Consider the following 21,175-nt stretch of genomic DNA (forward strand, 5'->3'; position numbering starts at 1 on the left):
AATTGGTTCTTGGCAGCCAGAATAAAAAAAACTTGTAGCCCATTGGAACAAGTGCATAAATGTTCAAAGGGATTATGTTGAAAAGTAGAAAAAGTATTGTTTTGTAAAAATAAACACTTTTTTCTCCAGACCAATTTGTCTCTTTAATTATTGAATGCCCTTGTAAATGTAAACTGAATGTTGTTTTGTTAAACTTATCTTTTTCAATGTATCTTGCCCTTATTTTCTGTCTTTCTTACAGTTGTTCCACTTTCTTTTTCACACTTTTTCGAACATAGCACTATTAATAACCTTGACCCTTGCAAACTTTGACGCTACCCCTAATTGTAAAGAGTTCTTATTGAATTCAACATATGAGCTGGCTTTCATAATTTTGAATTTTAGTTTGAAGAATGTTATCACATCCCCCCACAACCTTGTTAGGCACTGTGTTTTTTAAGTGGGTCATACGAGGTGCGACAATAAAGTAATGAGACTGATTTTCTTTGCAAGATGTGGCAACACTGCAGGCTTTCGTAGGCACAATATTTTTTGGCCTTGGTGTATAAGCTGCTCCTAGTCAAAGTGGCATGTTGATGCAACTGCTCGGTCATGAGTTGTGCTGTAATAAGTTAACACGTGTTTGTGTCTCTCGTCATGGAAACGTATAATATTGCACAACTGTATGCCATTTCTTTTTGCATTAAATTAAGTGAAAACGCAACGACAACTTGCGATAAGCTCCAGAAGGCTTTTGGAGAGGAGGTTTTGTCAAGAGCTCAAATTTTTAATTGGCAGTAAAATGTTTAGTGAAGGCAGAACAAATGTTGAAGATGAAGACCGCAGTGGACGACCATCAACCTCACGGACGGATGTCAGCTTGACCATGGTGCGTGAAGTCATATGACCTGATCGAAGATTATCCGTGAAAATGATTGCAGAAGAACTGAACATCAATCGAGAAACGGTTTGTCTAGTGATAACACAAGATCTAGGTATGAGAAAGATTTGTGCATAAATGGTCCCCAAAAATCTGACGTCACAACAGCAAGAAACACGGAAAAATGTGGCAGATGATCTGTTAGAGCAAATGGAAATCAATCCAGAATTGTTGAGCCGTGTTATCACTGGTAATGAAAGTTGGGTTTTTCAGTACGATCCAGAGACAAAACGCCAAAGTTCGCAATGGTGTTCAAAGGGATCACCCAGACCAAAAAAAGCTTGCATGTCAAAGTCAAAAGTGAAATGCATGCTTGTGTGCGTCTTTGATTCCAAGGGAATTGTTCATAAGGAGTGTGTGCCTCCTAGACAAACAGTTAACCAATATTACTACAAAGAAATTTTAGAAAGACTTCGTAAAAGAGTTCTTCATCTCCATGCCAACATTGCTGATAATTGGATTCTACGTCATGATAATGCGCCATCCCATACTGCTCTGTCAGTACAGCAATTTTAACCTCAAAACAAATTTCAGTACTACCACAGCCACCTTATTTACCAGATCTTGCTCCGTGTGACTTTTTTCTATTTCCAAGAGTCAAAACAGCGGTCAAAGAAGTGTGTGCAATCAGAAGGGAAATACTTTGAAGGAGACAACACTAAACTTGACTAAAGTGGTAAGCAACGTTTTTTTTTTTTTTTTCACATCAGTTTCATTACTTTATTTTCGCACCTCATATTTGCCAGGAAGTAGTGATCCACAATCCTTACTTCTAGGGGCTTGTTCTGTAACACTTCCTGCTCCTTTGTTTGGTGGCAACACAGCTTGCATCATAAAAATGTAACTGCATGTTTTTCATATTCAAGTCTGTCTGTTTTCATGTTAATACTGCAGGGCGAATCATACAAATGTTATTTCTTTATTAATTTTGATCCAACATCAACTGATTACAATTTTTTTTGTTACAGTCTTCTGGATAAGTCAGAGCCTTGCTTAGTAGAGTTACATATTACATACATGTTGTTGTGGTCTTCAGCCCTGAGACTGGTTTGATGCAGCTCTCCATGCTACTCTATCCTGTGCAAGCTTCTTCATCTCCCAGTATCTACTGCAACCTACATCCTTCTGAATCTGCTTAGTGTATTCATCTCTTGGTCTCCCTCTACGATTTTTACCCTCCACACTGCCCTCCAATGCTAAATTTGTAATCCCTTGATGCCTCAAAACATGTCCTACCAACCGATCCCTTCTTCTAGTCAAGTTGTGCCACAAACTTCTCTTCTCCCCAATCCTATTCAATACCTCCTCATTAGTTACGTGATCTACCCACCTTATCTTCAGCATTCTTCTGTAGCACCACATTTCGAAAGCTTCTATTCTCTTCTTGTCCAAACTAGTTATCGTCCATGTTTCACTTCCATACATGGCTACACTCCATACAAATACTTTCAGAAACGACTTCCTGACACTTAAATCTATACTCGATGTTAACAAATTCCTCTTCTTGAGAAACGCTTTCCTTGCCATTGCCAGTCTACATTTTATATCCTCTCTACTTCGACCATCATCGGTTATTTTACTCCCTAAATAGCAAAACTCCTTTACTACTTTAAGTGTCTCATTTCGTAATCTAATTCCCTCAGCATCACCCGACTTAATTTGACTACATTCCATTATCCTCGTTTTGCTTTTGTTGATGTTCATCTTATATCCTCCTTTCAAGACACTGTCCATTCCGTTCAACTGCTCTTCCAAGTCCTTTGCTGTCTCTGACAGAATTACAATGTCATCGGCGAACCTCAAAGTTTTTACTTCTTCTCCATGAATTTTAATACCTACTCCGAATTTTTCTTTTGTTTCCTTTACTGCTTGCTCAATATACAGATTGAATAACATCGGGGAGAGACTACAACCCTGTCTTACTCCTTTCCCAACCACTGCTTCCCTTTCATGCCCCTCGACTCTTATAACTGCCATCTGGTTTCTGTACAAACTGTAAATAGCCTTTCGTTCCCTGTATTTTACCCCTGCCACCTTCAGAATTTGAAAGAGAGTATTCCAGTTAACATTGTCAAAAGCTTTCTCTAAGTCTACAAATGCTAGAAACGTAGGTTTGCCTTTTCTTAATCTTTCTTCTAAGATAAGTCGTAAGGTCAGTATTGCCTCACGTGTTCCAACATTTCTACGGAATCCAAACTGATCTTCCCCGAGGTCGGCTTCTACCAGTTTTTCCATTCGTCTGTAAAGAATTCGCGTTAGTATTTTGCAGCTGTGACTTATTAAACTGATAGTTCGGTAATTTTCACATCTGTCAACACCTGCTTTCTTTGGGATTGGAATTATTATATTCTTCTTGAAGTCTGAGGGTATTTCGCCTGTCTCATACATCGTGCTCACCAGATGGTAGAGTTTTGTCATGACTGGCTCTCCCGAGGCCATCAGTAGTTCAAATGGAATGTTGTCTACTCCCGGGGCCTTGTTTCGACTCAGGTCTTTCAGTGCTCTGTCAAACTCTTCACGCAGTATCTTATCTCCCATTTCGTCTTCATCTACATCCTCTTCCATTTCCATAATATTGTCCTCAAGTACATCGCCCTTGTATAAACCCTCTATATACTCCTTCCACCTTTCTGCCTTCCCTTCTTTGCTTAGAACTGGGTTGCCATCTGAGCTCTTGATATTCATACAAGTGGTACTCTTCTCTCCAAAGGTCTCTTTAATTTTCCTGTAGGCAGTATCTATCTTACCCCTAGTGAGACAAGCCTCTACATCCTTTAGTCGCGAGAATGGTGTTAAGTATGTGGACTAGACATAAAAACAATTTGCTGTTGCAATATATAGATTAAAAAAATTTACGTTATTTCCATATATTTACAATTTGTGACATGGTCTAAGATCTGAGATTCATATATTTTTAGAAACTGGGTCTTCCATCACTCGAGTGTACTAAATCTAGAAACTCTTCTATTGAATACATAGGATTGTTTAGGAGCCATAATTTTAATTTCTTTTTTGGTTCTGTAATGGTTATTTTGGAGATATTAGGGTGGAAGCAATTCAGTAATTTTATGCCTGTGTAGTGAGGGCTTGTCTCATAAAGTGTGGTTCTATGAGAGATATTGTGAGGTGTCTCTCTATCTCTAGTGTTGTGATTTTGTATTTCTTCATTAAGTGTTTTGTTGCTGTTTATTGCCATAATGGTTATCTTAAGTACATACAGTTTATGAACAGTTAGTATTTCAAATTCTCTAAATAAATTTCTGCAGGATTCCCTGGCACATTTCTTTCCCACAATTCTAAGTGCCTTCTTCTGTAGGGTAAGTACTCTTTTCGTATTATCTTTACTGCTGGATCCCCGTACCTCTATCCCATAGATTAGATGGGATTCAAATAGTGCAAAATACATTTGCCTCACAGTATTAATGTTACAAGAAGGTGTGAGTTTTACTAGGACATATATGGTAGTAGATAGCGTTTTGCAAATATCATTTTCATGATCAGACCACTTGATGCTGCATCGAGTATCAGGGCAAGAAACTTGGTCGAGTATTCTTTTTTCATAGAATCATCACCAATTAAAATTTTGTTTTAATGAGTTTTTTGCCTCCAAAGATCAAATTCAATATAGACTGATTTATTTGTATTTAATTTTAGTTTGTTTTCATTAAAATACTGCAGAATTATGCTTGCTGAAATATTGGGTTTCACTTCAAGTTGTGAATACCTAGAATTACACCATATTAATGTGGTATCATCTGCATATAAGATAGCTGTAGCAGTCTTTGTTATAGACTGCTCGAGCGTTTGGGATCCCTATCAGGTTGGATTGAGGGAGGACATAGAAGTAATTCAGAGGCGGGCTGCTAGATTTGTTACTGGTAGGTTTGATCATCACACGAGTCTTACGGGAATGCTTCAAGAACTCAGGTGGGAGTCTCTAGAGGAAAGGAAGCGTTCTTTTCGTGAATCGCTACTGAGGAAATTTAGAGAACCAGCTTTTGAGGCTGACTGCAGTACAATTTTACTGCCGCCAACTTACATTTTGCGGGAAGACCACAAAGATAAGATAAGAGAAGTTAGGGCTCGTACAGAGGCATATAGGCAGTCATTTTTCCCTCGTTCTGTTTGGGAGTGGAACAGGGAGAGAAGATGCTAGTTGTGGTATGAGGTACCCTCCGCCGTGCACAGTATGTATGTAGATGTAGATGTAGATGTATCATTATCATAAATACACTCCTGGAAATGGAAAAAAGAACACATTGACACCGGTGTGTCAGACCCACCGTACTTGCTCCGGATACTGCGAGAGGGCTGTACAAGCAATGATCACACGCACGGCACAGCGGACACACCAGGCCGTCGAATGGCGCTAGCTGCACAGCATTTGTGCACCGCCGCCGTCAGTGTCAGCCAGTTTTCCGTGGCATACGGAGCTCCATCGCAGTCTTTAACACTGGTAGCATGCCGCGACAGCGTGGACGTGAACCGTATGTGCAGATGGCGGACTTTGAGCGAGGGCATATAGTGGGCATGCGGGAGGCCGGGTGGACGTACCACCGAATTGCTCAACACGTGGGGCGTGAGGTCTCCACAGTACATCGATGTTGTCGCCAGTGGTCGGCGGAAGGTGCACGTGCCCGTCGTCCTGGGACCAGACCGCAGCGACGCACGGATGCACGCCAAGTCCGTAGGATCCTACGCAGTGCCGTAGGGGACCGCACCGCCACTTCCCAGCAAATTAGGGACACTGTTGCTCCTGGGGTATCGGCGAGGACCATTCGCAACCGTCTCCATGAAGCTGGGCTACGGTCCCGCACACCGTTAGGCCGTCTTCCGCTCACGCCCCAACATCGTGCAGCCCGCCTCCAGTGGTGTCGCGACAGGCGTGAATGGAGGGACGAATGGAGACGTGTCGTCTTCAGCAATGAGAGTCGCTTCTGCCTTGGTGCCAATGATGGTCGTATGCGTGTTTGGCGCCGTGCAGGTGAGCGCCACAATCAGGACTGCATACGACCGAGGCACACAGGGCCAACACCCGGCATCATGGTGTGGGGAGCGATCTCCTACACTGGCCGTACACCACTGGTGATCGTCAAGGGGACACTGAATAGTGCACGGTACATCCAAACCGTCATCAAACCCATCATTCTACCATTCCTAGACCGGCAAGGGAACTTTCTGTTCCAACAGGACAATGCACGTCCGCATGTATCCCGTGCCACCCAACGTGCTCTAGAAGGTGTAAGTCAACTACCCTGGCCAGCAAGATCTCCGGATCTGTCCCCCATTGAGCATGTTTGGGACTGGATGAAGTGTCGTCTCACGTGGTCTGCACGTCCAGCACGAACGCTGGTCCAACTGAGGCGCCAGGTGGAAATGGCATGGCAAGCCGTTCCACAGGACTACATCCAGCATCTCTACGATCGTCTCCATGGGAGAATAGCAGCCTGCATTGCTGCGAAAGGTAGATATACACTGTACTAGTGCCGACATTGTGCATGCTCTGTTGCCTGTGTCTATGTGCCTGTGGTTCTGTCAGTGTGATCATGTGATGTATCTGACCCCAGGAATGTGTCAATAAAGTTTCCCCTTCCTGGGACAATGAATTCACGGTGTTCTTATTTCAATTTCCAGGAGTGTAATATAAAGAACTAGTCCTGATATTGACCCCTGTGGAATACCAAAATTAATGTCAATGGTGTTTGATTTGTATGCTCCCTCTGTAGTGCTAATAGACACAAGCCATTTCCTATTTTTCAAATAGGATCTAATCAGATTATGGGCTGTGCCTCGAATGCCATAGTTCCACAGTTTGTCCAGCAATATGGTAACATCAACACAGTCAAATGCTTTTTGTGAGTCTGGATAGATGCCTCATACATGTTCTTTATTGTCTACTCCTTGAGTGATGTCTTTGATTAAGTTGGATGCTGCTGTGTTCATAACCATGGAATCACCCTAATATGATACCTCATACAACCATTGTTTTGTAAATAGGTGGGACTTTTTACCTGTGGAATACTTAAAAATCAAAATTATGTCCATAGCGTCATTTGGTATTATATTTTTCAACTAATCCAAAGATGTGTGACAGTGCCTGAAACTAGTAGTCTCCAAATAATAAACAGCAATCAACAAACTGAAAATAGTATTTTTATGCAAATGGGGTTTGTAGATCACGTTTTAATAAAAAGTATGTTCAGTTTTTATTTGTGAACAACCAGTCCATGTTTGTCAATCATTCCTAACTGAGCATTGGTAATTTTTTATTGTAAGTTTTAATATCTAAAATAGTATTTGTTTTATCATCAGTGTAATTTTAGATAGGTAAGTGCATGATTACATTTGTGTTTTATGAATTTTAATGAAATTTTTAAACTTTTACACCTTTTAACCACACTTAGCTTCCTGTAACCATACTAAAGATCTCATTTTTGAGCACCCTAAATCCCATCATCACCACAAATGTTTTGAGGGTGAATATCTCTTGGCTGAACTGGAAGGAATACACAGAGATAATAGCAATCTAGAACCTCATCATAAATTTGTGGCTATATGTGTCTTTTCACTGTTTACTGTTATGTTAACACAATCCTTAGCTTTGGAATCAGTGTTTCATGATGAAAAGCACAAAATAAGAGCAATACATAAAATCATCACTGGCCTTCAATGGCAAGAGATCCAGATTAAAATTCTTCAAGGAAAATAAACAAATATATGAAAATAGTATTTCCTATCAAGAAAAAAATTTTTACATCAAAATGATCAAGCAGATTAAAAATACAGCTGAAACCAATGCAATTAAAGAGGAATTCTAAGCACATTTCATAAAAAATTTATATTGTACACATTATATCATTAAAATCCATATGGAAGCCATTTTTGTCTTGTTTTTATTTCAACTCAGTGTTTATTTCTCTATGTTACTTTGACTAACTTGACCTGGTACAAGTAACAGGTAGACTTGTTTCTTTCAACTTCATTTTAATTTGCCATATGAAAGCTACCATTAGTGTTACCTGTCTTTATGTGGCTGCATCTACTGTCATGTAATGAGTAAAGTATTTTTTCAATCTATTTTTATTTGAATATAGTTTAAAAAGAGCTGTTCATTTCATAAAATTGTGTTTCAATGGTTTCATTAGAATTCAGAATAAGTAGGTATAATTTGGTTACTCCTAAGCAGCCAGTTTTGTGACTAACATTATTTCTACCAGTATATCTTTGTTGTGGGGATTGGTTCTCAAGAAGAATATTGTTTTTTATACAAATATTTCAGGAAGGAAAGAAGCACAGCAATGAGATATCTGCCTTGCATCGTGAACTTGAAAAGTTGTTAACAGAGAGAACTCAATTAGAGGACAAAATTTTAGAAGTAATGCAAGAGCAAGTGACCCAGGACAAGTCAGCAAAGTATTTGAATGCATCACTGCGGCAGCTGCATGAAAAGACGAGGAGTCAGGTAACAGATACTACAAAACATTCTTTAAAGTCATCTTTGTAATAATTGCCCACCTGTCACAGAATTACTGACCCAATGTTTGTATTTATTGTTCTTAACCCTTTAAGTGCTGTGGACGAGTTTACTCATCATGCTCCATTGCTTGTCAGGTGCTGAGGACATGTTTAAACAAGGCCCCTGGATTTCCCTTAAGTGCTGTTGATGTGTTTACATGCCCCGTTCCTCTGACCCTCCCACTGCTGTGGAGGAGCCACTTCCATATCTTGGTTAATAAAAAAAATCTAGTATTTATCATAAACTATGTGTCTCTTTGTTTGCTTTCATTTGCAAAATACCTTGTTTTGATATCTTGAATCATTTGTGAAATATGGCAGTTGTTATGACTACAAGATTCCTGATGTACAGGGACAGAAGTGGGCACGCCATGTGCAACCTTCTGCTAGATATAAAAACCAATATGTCAAGAGTGAAATGAGATAGCATTCTGCTCTCAATTTTAAATAAAATTTCAATATGTTATCTACATTTCTTACACAGCAATGGTTGAGATGAAATCAGTCATAAGAAATGTTTATGCAATGTGTTTTTGCCTCCGCAAACTCTACAAAATTTCGTGCAATGGTCTACTTAATTTCATGCAGCACAGTAACGTTTCTGAATAATGAAAAGCAGTTCAGTCCTTTATCAAAAGAAGATATCAGACTGTGAGAAGTGCAAAAGTCAAATTTATCCTCTGAATGGTTTCCTTAAAATCAGATGATAAGTATTGTATAGCAGCTGAAATGCCATCTCTGAGCACAGGTTGCAGTATTAGGTGACCAGTACAATAGCAACAAAGCTGCTCTCATCACAGAATATAGAAAAAAACATCTGTAGCAGTCAAAAGGTTAATTAGGAGAATGAAAATATTTCCCAACTGTCTATTGAAAAATAGTTTTATGCATTCTCTACAAATTTTAGGTAATAGTAGTTTGGAAATGAGAAAAGCTAAACATTAAATATAAGAAATGTTCAGGTGAGGAAATCTAGGAAGAAATTGGAATGTAGAGGAGTGAAGCTTAGGGGTGAGAGGAGACATAATGAAAAGTATAAATAGCAGAAAGATATAAAAAGCATCAAAGAAAAGAGTGTGTGAAGGAAAAAAGGTGGTTAATGTAAATAAAAAAGAATCAGATGAAAGATAAAGATAGTTGTTGATGTAACTAGAAATGGAACAGGTATATGCAGGTGGGTCAAGAGTACAAATGACTGTGAGCACAAATAAATATTTGTTTTCCATGATACACACCTTGTTTTCTCATAAAAGGAAAGCATTAAAATTTCCATTTGATTTTATAAGACCTGTTTCAGAAATGCATTTATACACATCAGTATTGTTCTCCTAAAAGACTGGACTAGGTGACCCACGTTCTGTATGTTCCTTAACTTGTTCTGGCAGAATGTAAATAGCTTTCAGACAAATCTTTTTTCTGGGCTAGACCACACACACACACACACACACACACACACACACACATGTACAACTACATTTTATGAGTTGAGGGGTTGTGTTGAGCCGAGTGGGCGAGAAGAGAAAAGAGATGGGGATGCAAGCTTGGGGGAAGATGGTTGATAGCTGGGAGTAAGGCAGCAGGCTGTATTAGATAGAAATGGAGGAGAGAGGGGCAGCAAGTGCAAGGGATAGAAACGTAACACACGGTTAGTGGGGCCAGTGAGTTCAAGCAGCACATGTACATCATAAGTATTTTTATCATGAATTGATGGTGCAGATTATTCCACTTCAAAAATTAATGTCCATTGGGGTTTTGGATGGCAATTTTCGTTGTTCCAATAGGATTAATAATGTACCAGAAATCTTTGTAACAGAAATCATGTCATGTAAAAGAGATGGCTGTTAACAGATGCATCTTTTGGTGTTTGATAAGCATTTTAATGTGTAATTTCTAAAAGCATGAAGATTATATTAATTGTTTTCAGCCTATATAATGGAACACGTGAGTTCTGCATGCATGATGCACTTATACAAAAACTGCCTTTTGTTGTGGCGACTTCTGCCACCGAATGTATCATGATGACCAAATGTAGTGGGAAGACATCAAATGTAGTGTATGGGTGCTGGGAGGTGCTGTATTAAAACACGGCGAGAACTTTCCAAATGATTTATTTGCTTCCACTACAGTGCTCCATTCACTTCAGTCTACGTCACAGGCCTCGCAATGCTGAGGAAGCACACCAGCAGCCTGTGCAATGCAACACTGTGTCGTGCCGGCCTTGGCCGGCCCGCTGAGTTCCGATGATGTCAGGATGGCTGTGCCAGCAGCCGACTCAGTGCTGCTTGGTGTGAGCTGCGGGTGGCCAGCTGCGTCCTTCTCCATGCTGGCGTGGTTGAGATTGCAGCAACGAACAAACGCCCACTATCCGGCATCCGAATCTGTGGCCCTCACCTCGGGAAGCCTCCGGTGTGTGTCGGGAGATGAGACAACTGCCCGCAGTAGCGAGCCGAAGAGTGGCCCACCGCTGGTTGGCTGCGGACCGTGTGTCAGCCTCAGAGGGTTGAACCAATGACTCGCGATGGACTGGGACACTGGCGCCCCATCTGTTGCTGCGTGTAGCACAGTGGTGTGATACACCCCACTGTCCAGGAGAGCTGCCACACTTGTTGGCCTCAGAGGGTTGAACCAGTGACACGCCGTGGACTGGAATGCTGGTGCCCCATGTGCTCTGCGTGTAGCCAGTGGTGTGACATGCCCCGCCGTCCAGGAGAGCTGTAACACTTCAATGAATCTCGTTAGAAAACGGCAGCTATTTATACTTGGCTGTGCACCTCTGTTTTGACTTCGTAACTGCTGGTATGCATAACTTACTGCAATCCAGCTCACGCCTGGCTGTAACTTGTGCTCCAAATATCGCACAAAATTAACTTTCCCTATCCTAAATGGTGGTGCCACTACATTATTCCCCTCTTCGGAAAGACCTGTTCCCCGGGTTGTCCATTGCTCGATGACATACTTACTTACTATTAGAAAACTTAGACGTGGTCTAGTGCCCCTTAAGACCATGACATAAAACAAAATGTAAAAATTCCTTACTGGACGACCATTGCTCAATCAACCTCTTACCTACTCATCTCACGCCCTTGGTATCCAATCCACTGGGACTTGGACTACCCTCGGATCCCTCTGGGAATTGGCTCTCTGCCTGATCAGAAAGTAAACAACACATAACAAAGTTAAGGCTGTGATGACACTTGGCACAAAGGTGCTCAAAATGATCATTATTTGCCTTTCCCTATACTGAGCAACACGTTGCACAAGCTGTTCGGCTAATATGCACCCCTCTTGCTTTAAATGAACTGGTTTATGGATCTCAACAGACCTGGCTTCAGAGTTTCATTTAACAAGGTCAGATTCTCCTTGGCAAAAACTCTAAAGTGGCTTCTGGCCAGTACAGCTGTGGCTGCGTAACATTCAATTGCGTGACTCCTGAAATTGATGCTGGCAGATGGAGGGTTGGTCCTATTAGTTTACACTTAGTTCCACTGATTAAAATTCCACTCCCCTCAAGCTCTATATGTTTCACTTCTGCAAATACTTCTTGCTCAAAACAACTTGCTACTACTATCAAATTCTCATAGGTGGACAAGATCCAATGCATCGCAACCCGTTCCAAGCTCAATTTTGGCTCCACGATGTCCCTTGGACAATCTATTACTTTCCCCCTGGCGAAAAATAACTGCAACATGCACGTGTCCCATATTTGTAGCTTCACAGATTTTCCTCCAACGTTCACTATTTTTTATCCAAACTCAACACCAATTGTGTGACTACTTTCATCCTTAAATTTACATTATATGCACTGGTGCAATAGCCACGACTTTCCTGACCCAGCACTGTCGATAACTAAAAATTTAAGCAGGAAACTCTGACATTGTTCAACATATATTTGCTATGGCTTTGCCGCAAAATTTACACCGACGTATTTATTTCTCAAGAACTGCATTCGATTTCTCCTCCAACAACACTCCACATACATCAGATGCTACACTTCCCTCTCCAGTGACCTGAGGACAGGTGTCACCATCACCCTTCCTTCATCTTCAAGAGGACTGTTGCCCCTAGCAGGCTCACAATACTCAAAAACGCATATAAAATACAGCCTAATTACTCTACATAAACCCAATGATTCGTAACAAGAAATCAAAAATAACTACAAGTGCTCTACTACTTTCTAGATCGCAAAGCATATGGTACTTCATGCTGTACTCTATCTTCCGGTTTTCTCTGTGCTTAGAACCTCTTTTCACTCTCTCTTTCTTCCTCTTTCCTTCCTGCGACACATCTGGAATCACATCCGGGCAACCCTTAAATGGCTGTAACTGCACATTGTGTACTATCGTTGTTCTCGTTGGCAGCTGAAACTTAACATTAATGGGAGATATGGTTTCAACAACTTGGTATGGCCCTTGATACCTCATGAGGAACTTCTTCGTTTTCCCTTTTTGCGTTTAGGGGATGGACAGCATTACCCATTGCCCAACTCTACACTGCGGTAAACTTCCTTTCCACTTTACTGTATCTTCCTGCCTTTCCAAAGCCTTCATATTTGCCTTTTGTACCCATTTCCAAACATCCCAAATTGTTCTCACGAATTGACGTACAGATTCACCAGTCCTTCCTTTCTGTAGCTTCACTAAATCAAATGGTGATGGCATTTTTCGCCCGTACACTACCTCATAGGGAGACAAGCCGGTATTTGTATGGATTTTGGCATTGTATGCACATACAAATGCTTCAAATACTCGTCCCACTGATGGTGATGAGAATTCACATAAGAACTCAGCATCTTCCCAAATGTTCTGTGTACCCGTTCTGTCCTTCCTTTGGCCTGTGGATGCAACACGCTCATCCTCAACTTCTTCACGTTCAACAATTTACACAATTCCTTCGTTAAATCCGACATGAAGTTGGTCCCTTGTTCAGTAATTATTGTCTCTGGCACACCAAACTTCAAAATCCAGTTATTTACTAACACTTGCGCGACCATTGCTGCCTGTTGATGTGGCATAGCCACCATCTCCACATACTTCGAAAAATGGTCTAATATTGTCAGAATGGATCTGTTCCCTGATGGTGTTTGCCTAAAAGGTCCTAAGACATCAACCCCGAGCAAAGAGAATGGACATGCTGCTTCCGGTAGTCGTCGTACCTGTATCTGTTTCCGACTCAAATCTGCTCTCTGCGCACATGGTATACAATTCTTGACATACTGATCCACATCTCATTTCCTACCTCTCCACCAGTACCTCTCTACCACTCTCATATTCGTCACTCTACACCCTCCATGATCGGATAACATGTGACCATGTGATTCCTGTAAAACCTCATCCCTCAACTTCATTGGCACTACTACCCTTGGCCCTAACTTCATTTCCTTGCACAGAAGACTGTCGTACACATTAAATTGTGGCTGTGTCTGATACAATTTACAATCATTGTCCACGTCCTGTAATTTTTGCCACACTGCTAGGTCATAACCTATGACTTCTGCTTTTGCCACCTTCCTACTTAGTGCATCTGCATTACTGTGCTTCTTCCCAGGCTTGTGCACCACCTCGTGGTCAAATCCACTAAGCCTCACAGCCCATCGAGCGAGTCTAGTGGACAGATCCTTCAACCTCAACAACCACCTCAATGCAGCATGATCTGTCACTACCCAAAATCTTCTCCCATATAAATAACATTTAAAATATGTGATTCCATAGATTACGCTAAGCATCTCCCTCTCTGTTGTTGAGTAATTCCTCTCTGTTGCATTCAACTGCCTAGATGCATAGGCTACAGAATGTTCTTTCCCATCAATTTACTGACTAAGAACACACCCTAATGTTTGATTCGATGCATTGCAGGCTAGTATAAACTCTTTTCAAAATCTGGAAACACAAGAACTGGACTTGATGTTAACACTTCTTTCAGTTTGTCAAACGCTTTCTGACACTCTTCCATCCACTCAAATTTCACACCCTTCCGGAACAATCACGTCAATGGCTGTGCTAAATCTGCAAAACCCTTCACGAACTTTCGATAGAAATTGCAAATTCCGATGAATGACTGCACTTCCTTAACTGTTTTCGGTTTCCAAAAATCCCTTACAACCTGTACCAACCTCAGATCTGTTCGCACTCCATCCTTACTGATAATATGACCGAAATATTTTACTTCTTCTAATGCAAAATGACACTTCTCCAAGCTCAACGTCAAACGAGCTGCTCTTAACCTCATAAAGACTTCCCTTAACCACTGTCTATGTTGCTCCATACTACTTGAAAACACCATAATGTCATCCAAATGGACAAGACACTGCCATGGCTTCAAACCCCTCAAGACACTGTCTAGCAACCTCTGAAACATTGCCGGCGCATTTTTCAAACCGAATGGCATTCTAATGTACTAGTATTGGCCTCCAGGTGTAGAGAAAGCAGTTTTTGGGTGGTCCTCTGGTGCCACCTCTAGCTGATGATAACCACTTGTCAAATCCATCATAGTAAAATACTGGAACTGTCCTAAGTGATCCAAAGTCTCCAGTATGTTTGGAATTCAGTATGTGTCCATTACTGTCTTGTTATTGAGCTATCGGTAGTCACAGCAGAACCTGTATTTCTTAGTTCCATCCATAGATTTTTTAGGCACAACAACAATGTCTGCTCCCAAGCAACTATTACTATGCTCTATAATACCGTCCACAAGCTGCTGATCAATGAAATCCTCCACAATCAGCTGCAAATACCTCGGTATTCTATATGGTTTACAGTAAACAGGTGCTTCATTCGCTGTTGGTATCCTATGTTGAACTAATGGAGTTGCTGGTAACGGCCCTTGTGGAAAAAACAAATCCTTAAATTCCCACAATAATTATTCCATATGCTCTCTTTCTCCTCCTTTCAAATGTTTAATTTTGTCACGCAATGCAATTCTATCACCTACCTCTCAAACACCAGTCTTCATCATCTGGCACATTCAAATATGCTACTAAAACTCCTTTCCACAAATTCGTATCTACAGTGCTAAAATTATCCATGTTCATGGGAACTACTCGCCCATCATTCCCCTCCTGTACACGTACAACAGTACATTTCAAAAACAACCGAATGGACTCAAAACTTCATTATCCTCCAATAGTTCAATGACACATACTGTACCCACGGGTAGATTCGACCCCACACTTACCTAAAGCGACTTCCCGGTGCCACCAGACACACATTCATGTGAATTAAGCCTTAATGCTAATGTATGTGGTTCAATTAGTTTGTTCATTATGTTGAATGCCCCTCGCGACAACTCTGCATAGACAACAGTTTCCCCTATCAGAAATAACAGTCCACGAAGTTCCACAGTTCATTGCCCAAGGTCAATTTTGGGATGATTTTGATGCAAGAAATCTACTCCTAGGATCATGTCATAGCCCTCGCTTAGCATGATACTACCTCCTTGCACACATTATATCAGACTTTCCCTATGTGAAAGTCAACTGTCACTGACCCCAAAGGCACGACCTCCTTATCCCCCAGTCTACGCAACTTATAACATGGTGGGTCTAACTTCCTTCGTCCCATTATATTCTTAGTAGGCACTGACACTTGCACCCCTGTGTCCAACAAAATCTTAAACTTTTTATTTCCTATGGATCCTACCACTGAACATTCCATCTCTGCATACATATTCGTAGAATTGAAATTAAACGGGAGCTCCCTTAGGTGGGTCTTGGGCCCCCTCTGCTGTTTAACGCTTGTCCACCTCTCCTATCTCCACTTCTCCATCCTCCATGCTGCTGATTTCCACCCCTTCCTCTATTCCTTGGTAACTGGGTACATTGCCTCTGCACATGTCCTGTACGAGCACACTTGAAACATTTCACACCCGCTGCAAACACTGTTTGTCTCTTGCGTACACCTGTTGCCACGTCTGTTTCCTCTATTGAATTGCCAGCTGAATGGCCAAATACAAATCTCTCGGAGCCCCATCTTGCACTTTCCGTGGAATATGCGCCAGTAACCCTGTCAAAAATACATCAAGTGCCCTTCGCTCGGCCTCCTGCAACAGAACACTATTTGCTTCATCGCTCTGACCCAACTCATAAGTATACTCATTAATTTCCCTTATCCTGTCCGCAAATCTGGCAACGGCCTTGTCACAGTGGATACACCGGTTCCTGTGAGATCACCGAAGTTAAGCGCTGTCGGGTGTGGTCAGCACTTGGATGGGTGACCATCCTGGCCGCCTTGCACTGTTGCCATTTTTCGGGGTTCACTCAGCCTCACAATGCCAATTGAGGAGCTACTTGACCGAATAGTAGCGGCTTCAGTCAAGAATACCATCTTACTAGTGGGAGAGCAGTGTGCTGACTCCACGCCCCTCCTATCTGCACCCTCCACCAAGGATGACACAGCGGTCGGATGGTCCTGGTACGCCACTCGTGGCCTGAAGATGGAGTGCTTTTTTTTTTCTCCACCGTCTCCCCCTGTCTCTTTGTCATTGTACTTAACCTCTCCCTAAAGTACTGAGCTCTATTCTGTTTCTTGTATCTTTGTAAAAGCCCTTCCTGTCGTCCTTAAGGCCTCAGAACACCTTACATATGTTTTCGCTGCATCCGTTAATCTAATCTTGGCTATACGTAACAACTGCTCATCAGACCAACCATTCATCACCGCTGAAGTCTCCAAGTCCTCCACAAATGAATGCACATCTCCAGATGCCTGGCCAGAAAACAGAATAATTTAACTTGTGGTGGCTGGATCAATCTCCTGCACCCTACGCAACAACGACTGATCAGATGTGGTTTCCCGCTCACTTCTAGATGTTAATTCACTTCTCAACTGTGTATTGTCCGCTACCAATTGTGCTATCTTTTCCATCAAAATCCGAACCACTTCTGGTTCTGATACACCTCGCATCCTTGACTCTGCCATTGTGTTGCTTTCGTTCCCAGTTAGTCCCAAAACAAAACATTTAAGTACAAGAACAACCTGACTTCCAACAGCTCCCTATCATGATACTCAGTGTCATCATAAACCCGTACAAAAGTAATCAAATGCCATGAAAAATAACATCTTACTGCCCTAAACACACTACCTTTTTCCTGCCAAAATAAATAATATGCATACACAAAACATCTAAAATGTGGCTTGCCAGGAGCCAAGTCCAATACTCTAAAAGAACAATTTTGTCAGCACTCACCACATCTTGTGACTTTACTGCAGGCAGTGGGCTCGAACGTCGTACTGGACAGACGACGTCCGCTATTCTGACACCAAATGTTGTGGCAACTTCTGCCATCGAATATATCAGGATGACAAAATGTAGCAGGAAGACACCAAATGTAGTGGATGGGTGCCAGGAGGTGCCGTATTACAACTCAGTGAGAACTTTCCAACGATTTATTTGCTTCCACTACAGTGCTCCGTTTACTTTGGTCTGGGTCACAGGGCCCTGCAATGCTGAGGAAGCACCACAGTGGCCTGTGCAATGCAACACTGTGTCATGCCGGCCTTGGCCGACCTGCTGAGTTCCGATGATGTCAGGATGGCTGCGCCAGCAGCTGACTCAGCGCTGTTCGGTGTGAGCCACAGGCGGCCAGCTGCATCCTTCTCCCCATTGGTGTGGCTGAGATTGCAGCCACGAACAAGCGCCCACTATCCGGCATCCAAATCTACGGCCCTCACCGTGGGAAGTCTCCGGCGTGTGTCGGGAGCTGAGACGACTGCCTGCGGTAGCGAGCTGAAGAGTGGCTCACCGCTGACTGGCTGCAGACCCTACGTTGGCCTCAGAGGTTTGAACCAATGACCCGCCGTGGACTGGGACAATGGTGCCCCTTCTGTTGCTGCGTGTAGCCCAGTGGTGTGATACGTCCTGCCGTCCAAGAGAGCTGTCGCACTTGAATACCCCGCGTTGGCCTCAGAGGGTTGAACCAGTGCCCCGGCGTGGAATGGAATGCTGGCGCCCCACCCGCTCTGTGTGTAGCCGGTGATGTGACATGCCCCACCATCCAGGAGAGCTGTCACACTTCAATGAATCTCGTTAGAAAAAGGCAGCTACTTACACTTGGCTGTGCACCTCTGTTTTGCCTTCGCAACTGCTGGTATGCGTAACTTACTGCAATCTGGCTCACACCTGGCTGTAACCCGTGCTCCAAATATCGCACAAAACTAACTTTCCCTAACCTAAACGGTTGTGCCGTTACACTTTATAGAACACATGTTGTTTCTTCAAACAGATAACGCATTTCGTATGATAGCACTTTGCCAAAATTAGTTAGCCATTTGAAGAAATAAAGTGCAATCTAGATGGACAATTTTGCATAAATATTTTGATTTTGTTGACCATGGCATTTGCTTTTGAGATTAAGCATACAATCATTTTTGTATGTTGTCTATAATAATGGACATATAATATTCCCGTGAAGAACATCTGAAACTAGTTTCAACACTGGTGGTTCCTTTGCAGTAAGTAGAACACACTGAGTGCTGCCTGCTAGGTAGTCCCGAACTCAGTTACAAATCTGATCCCATGTTTTGTAAGTTAATATCTGCTTCACTAGGTGACATTATGTAACTATACTGAATCTCTTCTGAAAGTCAAGGAACAAAACGTCAACCTGCACACAGGTATTTATTGTATTCTATATTTGATGAATGAACAGAGTGACCTTATTTTGTCAAGATTGGTATTTGCAGAGTTATTCAGTCTTCAGATATCTTCACAATATAGTTGCACAGAAAAGTAGTATTGAAATCAAGATCAAAATTTTGATGCTCTATGGAATGATATACAGGCAAAGCATGTCAGCACAGTATGCAATGGTTGGGTAATGAATATAAACACTTGTGGCCACCAGAACACAAATAAGCAAGGAGCATATTGCCAGAGACTGTGCAATAGAGAGCCTCAGAAACACCTGACCAGCACCAGGAAATCATTGCAAATGGGGCGTAAAGATATTCTATTAATGGAACAGTGCAGAGTAATAAAACCTAAAGATTATGCAAGAACCCCTTTCAGGCTGCAAATCTTGCATACAATTACACCCTGTAGCTCTGAAACTAAACATTAGTCCAGCATAAAACACTGACAGGCTTTAAAAACTCAAGCACATTCAGTTACCTGTACAGGCAATAGTGTCATCAACCACTATATAAAACTCTCCTTCCTTCCACTCAGGGGTCAGAGTATTGCTCATACTGTCTCCATCACTGATAGTGATAGAATGCCAGCTCTGTTAGTTACAAGATGACTGGTTGACATACAAAGAAGTGTTGCCAGCTGCTGCCATTTTGGGGTCTACTTCTGGAGGGGGTGTGTGGGGAGAGGGGGAGGTGGGGGGGGGGTGCAAGCTATTTGATTTGGGAGCAGGGCACCTCATGCCCCACCACTCCTTGGCAGTGTGTGTACTGTCTTACTGACTGTACACTGAGTCTGCCCCTTGGGCTGTCCGCCATGTTACTGTTGGGATTTCTGCATATTCAGCATCATGACAACTGTCATCAGGCTGTATGCTGATTTCTTGAGGGCAAGCCCAAGAAAACTATGATCAACGGGCGCATTGAGGCTTCAGCAAACATCCACAATCACTTGTGGCTGTGGGAACATTTCAGTCACACTCCACCTGGCATGTGGACCTGACCACCAGCAACTCCAGGGATTACAAATTGCATGATGGGCACTGACATGCCACTTAGCACATTCCTGCGCTGCAGATGTAGCCTGGCTGCTACCATGCTGGAGTGAGAAGGAGACTGTAAAACTCTCAGCACTGAATGGATGGTAATTTAATGCTGTCATATTGACACCTTGGGCGTGACACAGGTCCTCACCACCACCTTTCACTCAACCATTCTGAACACTTGTAGTGGATCACATCTAGTAAAACTCCACAGTTTCAGGGTAGAAGTGTTTACATTGGCTGCCATTGGCATAGAGGGACCACACCTGCACATTGGTAGCCATTATTACATCTGTCATTATGTGGCGTGGTGAGTGACCATTTTTGTTGGCCATTTTTCTTTTTTCTTATATTTTGAGGTCATGTTGAGTTGGCAGGACATTCATATAAACTTAAAAGTGACACTGTTTAGGCCACACAAACATGCAGATCCATTACAGTTCTGGTGTAACTGTAGGGAGGAATTATGGTCAGCTAGGTGCCATCATTGTGATTAGTTGGGCATGAATTATCTTCTGCCGGGGCAGTGCTGGTAACTTGTGATATTTTTAGGAGGTTTAGCCATGAAGCACAGAAATGCACTGAGTCCCATGGTGCCATGATATACTGAAAGGATTAGTGTAAGTGTTTTGCTTATTGTAAATGTCGTGTGCCTAGGGCCTCCTGTCGGGTAGACAGTTTGCCGGGTGCAAGTCGTTTGATTTGATGCCACTTTGGCGACTTGTGTGTCGATTGGGATGAAATGATAATGATTAGGACAACACAGCCGGCCACAGTGGCCGAGTGGTTCTAGGCACTTCAGTCCGAAACCATGCGGCTGCTACGGTCACAGGTTCGAATCGTGCCTCGGGCATGGATGAGTGTGATGTCCTTAGGTTAGTTAGGTTTAAGTAGTTCTAAGTTATAGGGTACTGATGACCTCAAATGTTAAGTCCCATAGTGCTCAGAGCCATTTTAGGACAACACAGCACCCAGTCCCAGAGCGGAGAAAATCTCTGACCCAGCCAGGAATCGTAAACAGGCCCTTGGATTGACATTCTGTTGCGCTGACCACTCAGCTCCCGGGCGCGGACTTTTGGTTG

At 42.4% G+C, this 21,175-nt stretch overlaps 1 protein-coding gene across 1 annotated transcript in view; it reads left to right on the plus strand.

Annotated features, from left to right (window-relative positions):
• LOC126154773 (coiled-coil domain-containing protein 40) overlaps positions 1-21,175 on the plus strand; it is a 241,992-nt gene that overhangs the window by 54,595 nt on the left and 166,222 nt on the right. Inside the window, exon 4 of the mRNA XM_049916184.1 lies at positions 8,199-8,381. Within this exon, the coding sequence (XP_049772141.1) occupies positions 8,199-8,381 (183 nt within the window). The remainder of the gene's footprint in view (positions 1-8,198; positions 8,382-21,175) is intronic.

This window comes from Schistocerca cancellata, chromosome 2, assembly GCF_023864275.1.
Source record: "Schistocerca cancellata isolate TAMUIC-IGC-003103 chromosome 2, iqSchCanc2.1, whole genome shotgun sequence".
NCBI lineage: Eukaryota > Metazoa > Arthropoda > Insecta > Orthoptera > Acrididae > Schistocerca > Schistocerca cancellata.